Below are 4900 nucleotides of genomic sequence, written 5' to 3'. Positions count from 1 at the left end.
GTAGAGGCTTTGTCAGTTTGTCTCTTAAATTAAATGTCTCGAGTTCTGTTCCAAGCATTAACGATTTCGTGATAATAACTGCTTTCGTGTACTAACTGTTAACCACTAACCTCATCATACAAAAAAAAGACTTTTGAAGTCCATATATTATGAAGCTTGAACCGGCTTTCAATTCAAAAAAGAATAGAAGAAACTTTAGCTAAAAAAAATAAAAAATTAATTAAAAAAAAAACTAAAAGCGTGTTTAATTTTATAAAAAAAATTAAAAGAAATAAACAATAGAAAAAAAATGAGAAAAAAAAAATTCGCCTAGATTACGTTCCATGAACGTTCATCACACGTGATAATATCATCGAGTCTTCACTATCTTCCACGGACATACACAAACGTGATTGTGCCATATCCAAAAACGACGTTTGACGTTCTTAGCCTTTACGAAATACATAGTCAAGAATTTTCTTTAAAATCCTTACTAGATCCGGACAATATATACGACGCATATTAGACTTCAGGTTATAATTGGATTTGTAAATGAGATTTGTAAGTTTAAATTTCATCTTCTAATTTCAATCCGTGAACGTTCAACGTATCCTAAGAAGTTGACATATCTACGATAGTTTGAGTTATGATCTATTATAATAAGTAAGTTACAAAACTTTCATCGAACGAGAGGGTATTTGTTTGGTTTTATGAAAATGATGTTTTACATGAAATTGTATATAAGCAAACTGTAAAGAACCTAAAATCAAACATTCCACAAAAGCCCAAAAGGCTTGTCCTTCAACAAAGATGCGCCAGCCCAAAATATACCTGTGCTACAAATAAAATCTACTCGAATTACACTACTACATTTGGTAAATTGATATTAAATTAGTGAAATTTAGAAAGCCAACTACAAATAAAATATTAAACAGGCAAATCGTCTAGGGTGTATTTACAAGTTTATAATATCATAATTGGTTTTATTTAAAAGTTATTGTTATATTTGTTCTAATATATATTTTTTAAATGTTTTTTTTCTGGTATGTGTTATCTTAGTTATATGATTATACAAATAAAACATTGTAATTTATATGATTATACGAAGTATAAATATACGAGTTGGTTCATATATATAATAATCGGATATCATATTTTATCTTATTCCCTTTCAGAAGATTATCTTATTTGTGGAAAACAAAAATTGGCATTTATTTACACAACTTCACTACTACACAGTCCTTCCAAAGGTCCGAGTCAACTGAACCAAGACTCGTTACTCATTAGGACAAAACCGGGATGTACAAATGCCATCACCTACCTACACTTTAAAGCTTAAACATATCCATATATAGACTCCCATTCACCCATCTACAAACATCAAACTCATCCAAACCCATCCGAGTCAACTCAACTCAACCCAACCGAGCCATTAGACCCCGAAAGTCCCATCTTCTGTAACGCTCCTCGAGTCCTACCCGAAAATGAGTTTGACCTTGCAACTTGACCCGCATAGTGCTTACCTTTTTGGTCAATGGTCAAATAATCGGTCATAATTTTCTTTGGACTATTTATACGTGAAGGTGAAAGACTCGGTGTGGTGAAAGTGGTTCTATAAGGAGTGGTAACTGTGTGAAGTGTGTATGGTTTCCCAATGATTGTTTTGGACACGATTTCACGGTTGGAAATTGATGAGAATTTATCCGAATGTCTTGCCAAGTCATCCACGTAAAGTAAATCATCAATTCGAGCCGTGATATTGAATGCTAGGCTCTCCAACACTCTTGAGTAGCTCTCCAAGATCGATTTTCCAACATCCTAAAATACAACATGAAACTATTAATTTAATAACAATATGAAACTACTTATATAAAAATTTACAACATTTGTGCTAGTTAGATATCTAAAGCAACCTTTTTAACATAGAAAGAGACACATAGATGAAACTCTGTCTAGCTGATGTTGTACACAGACAATTTAAATGTTAAAAAAATGGCCATTTGTCTTTAACTTGAAGATATAAATATATACCTTGTTATATTGGATTTTACTCATGTCCAAAGTGGTTTGAGGAAGGGCAGGGAACCTTTGTTTTAAACAAAGCAAGAGGTTTTCGGCTCTATCCGCTAATGTTTCCCTTTTATCAGCATCAGCAACCAAATCCTTAACTTTGTCCCATGATGACCTTGAAAAGGACCTACTCACAATGTTGTTTATAGGTTTCGTGTTGTTGTTTTTTCGTCTCCATATGTAAATGGAAGCCTCCACACGGTTCGCTATCTCAAGAGCTTGATGCTCGGATGATAAATCAAGACACTCCAACAAACACTCGGGTGAAAATTGTTCCGATGCTATATATCGATAAATAATGTCGCCTAAACTACCCTTGGCATTCTGCAAACAAAAATAATAAATTTCGTTTTCAAGATGTTTAAAAGACTGTTTGTCTGACTATTAATCAAATATCTTATATACATACCTTGGGAAGTGATTCCAAATATGATTCGGGAACATCGATATCTGCTAAAGTGATACTATTGATAGCCATTGCGGCTTTTAGTATCTGATTTGTGGAATCGCGTTTGTTTTGCAGATTTTTTCTGGCGGTCTCACTGAGACCGCCAGTGGGGACACGTGGGACCGGGAGCCACCATTTTTCTTTTTGGCGTGGGACCACTTTACACAAAGATGAGGAACCATCTGTTTCAAGAGCTTGAATGCCTTGGTCAACATACCAGAACTCCATTTTTTCAAAACTGTCCAATATCTCCTGTACCAATCAAAATTCATTTCATTTCAACTTCATATTTAAAAAAAAAAAAAAAAAAATACAAAGAAAAAAAGAGTTAAAAATCTCACGAGAAGCATGTTGTCTAATTTACGAAGAGCTGGAAGGTTAACATAAAGATCGGACCTGGGTCTACTAGTCATGACCTAACAATCAATATCGAAACATTAGAACTTTTTTAAAGATTATTAAAAATAATAAAAATATTTTTATTTCACCTCAAGCTTGCTTCCATCTGGATAAGTTTGCCAAGATGGAATCAACTCAACAATGTAATCACTAACACAAAGAAGCCATTCAATTTCTCTTCGCCACATTGTTTTTTTCTCAGGGCGTAGAGGTTCAAGCCTCCATATTTGTCCAAAAAGTGTGGCTGAAAATTCAAGAAAAACATAGAGAAATCAATGGATATCGAAGGCGTTGTAATATACGGCTGAATTCGATATTGGTTTTACCACAAAGATTTGTAATTGCGTTCGAGATGGCCAAAGCTGTACAAACACCATTCCCACAACCAGACATGTCTTCTCCAAGTAACAATTTCGAGAATCTTTCTTTCATCATTTCAATCTCTATCAAAAACCCCAAATCAAAGATGAACGATTACAGATCAAACTAAGAGAAAATCACCAATTGCTAATTATTTGACCCTAAATATAATCACAGCCAAACAACTAACTAAAACCCCATGTCAAAGATAAACATAAGAATCATCAAACTGAAAGATAAAACACTAAGTTATCAACCGAAAGGAGAAACACCGTGATCATTTGGCATAATTTGTTGGTTCTGAATCATAAATTAGAACAAACAAATTGGTAAAAACAGTACCTGAGAGTGGTGTTGGCCCTTGTTTCCCTAAATTTCTTTGACCCAAAAGGGGTTGCACAGAACTATCAGAATCGGTACAATGTGGGGCTTCGACCTCATGATTCAAGATGTTTACATCCTTGGAAGAAGGAGAAGATGAGTCTTCAAAGCTAGTGATATGCTCTTCATTTAAAGAAGTTTCAAATAACGTCGTGAAATCAGAGCTTGAGCTAGTATTTCCACCAAACTCTTCTTCTTCTTCTTCACATGTATCCAAACAACCCCTTATATTTTTCTTCTCACCTTCCTCCTCTGATTTCCTCCCACAATCAACAACAATACAAGGTGAATCATCATCATACGCAGAATTATTCACTACCATGCCGAATCCTTGCAATGTAATATCCATTTTTTTGGAAAACCAACCTCCGACTAAGAATCAATACTGAAAATTAAACAACAGGTTATCTGGGTTTGGTTGATCTTGTCAGCTTCTTCTTGGCTTTTGGAGCTTTAACCGATGTGTGGGTTTTTGTTATATACAATGAATTCATAGAGAGGGTTTCTTTGTGTTTGCTTGAACAAGGCGCCTCCTGGTTGGGTTCGTTTGGTTTGCATAATTATGTGTGATAATTTGAAATTTTGTTCTCAAAGTAATGTCAAGGGAGCGTGTTATTAGGGATGCAATATGCTAAATTGGTAATTATGAGTCTATCTTTATGATTAATAAAATGACCAAATTACCCTGAACGTTATTCGTTTTGTTACTTTTGTTTTAAATCTAAATTCCATAAATGTTTAAAACCACTATTAAAATTTCAAAAAAAAGTATATTTCTTGTTTACAGTTTAAAGTTCGAAATCACTTTGTGCCATTAAACATCATTTATTTTCACTAGAAATGCTATATTGTGGAGGGTACTTAATAGAGGGCAACTAGGTAATTTCACTTTCGCACAAGGGTGGGGATGCTATTCATATGCATGCCATGGACACAACATGATGACGCCAAGAACACTTGTCTCCTCATAGCACGTAATCACAAGAATGGGAATCAATTCAATAGAACTTTTAATGTTATTATATTTCATTGAATTATATATTAACTTGGCAAAATACTATGCTATTTAGAACTTATGCGAGTAACATATAAATATAAGCTGAAGGGAGTGGCTTGCCACCTCCCTTCGCTAAGCCCTCGTTAAAACTCGTCACCACTCCCTGTTTCCTCGCTAAGTACATATGCTATAACTGTCTCGCTATTCTCTTAAGCAGAGGAATGAGATATCAAGTGGTCCCATTAGATCAATTGTGCTTTAAATGT

The 4900-nt window shown here is 34.3% G+C and overlaps 1 protein-coding gene across 1 annotated transcript; it reads right to left on the bottom strand.

Moving 5' to 3' along the window:
* Positions 1-1148: 1148 nt before the first annotated feature.
* On the bottom strand, positions 1149-4212 carry LOC145133705 (rop guanine nucleotide exchange factor 7-like). The gene is made up of 7 exons (XM_079068659.1): positions 3599-4212; positions 3223-3339; positions 2986-3140; positions 2839-2913; positions 2459-2749; positions 2011-2373; positions 1149-1797 (listed from the first exon to the last, which is right to left on the bottom strand). Exons 1-7 carry the CDS (start codon positions 3984-3986, stop codon positions 1390-1392), a joined length of 1797 nt encoding a protein of 598 aa, XP_078924785.1. The 5' UTR covers positions 3987-4212; the 3' UTR covers positions 1149-1389.
* Between the last annotated feature and the right edge of the window lie 688 nt (positions 4213-4900).

Source organism: Lactuca virosa, chromosome 8 (genome assembly GCF_052849685.1).
Source record: "Lactuca virosa cultivar CGN04683 chromosome 8, Lactuca_virosa_CGN04683_v6, whole genome shotgun sequence".
NCBI lineage: Eukaryota > Viridiplantae > Streptophyta > Magnoliopsida > Asterales > Asteraceae > Lactuca > Lactuca virosa.
This window is presented reverse-complemented; position numbering and strand designations above follow the sequence as displayed.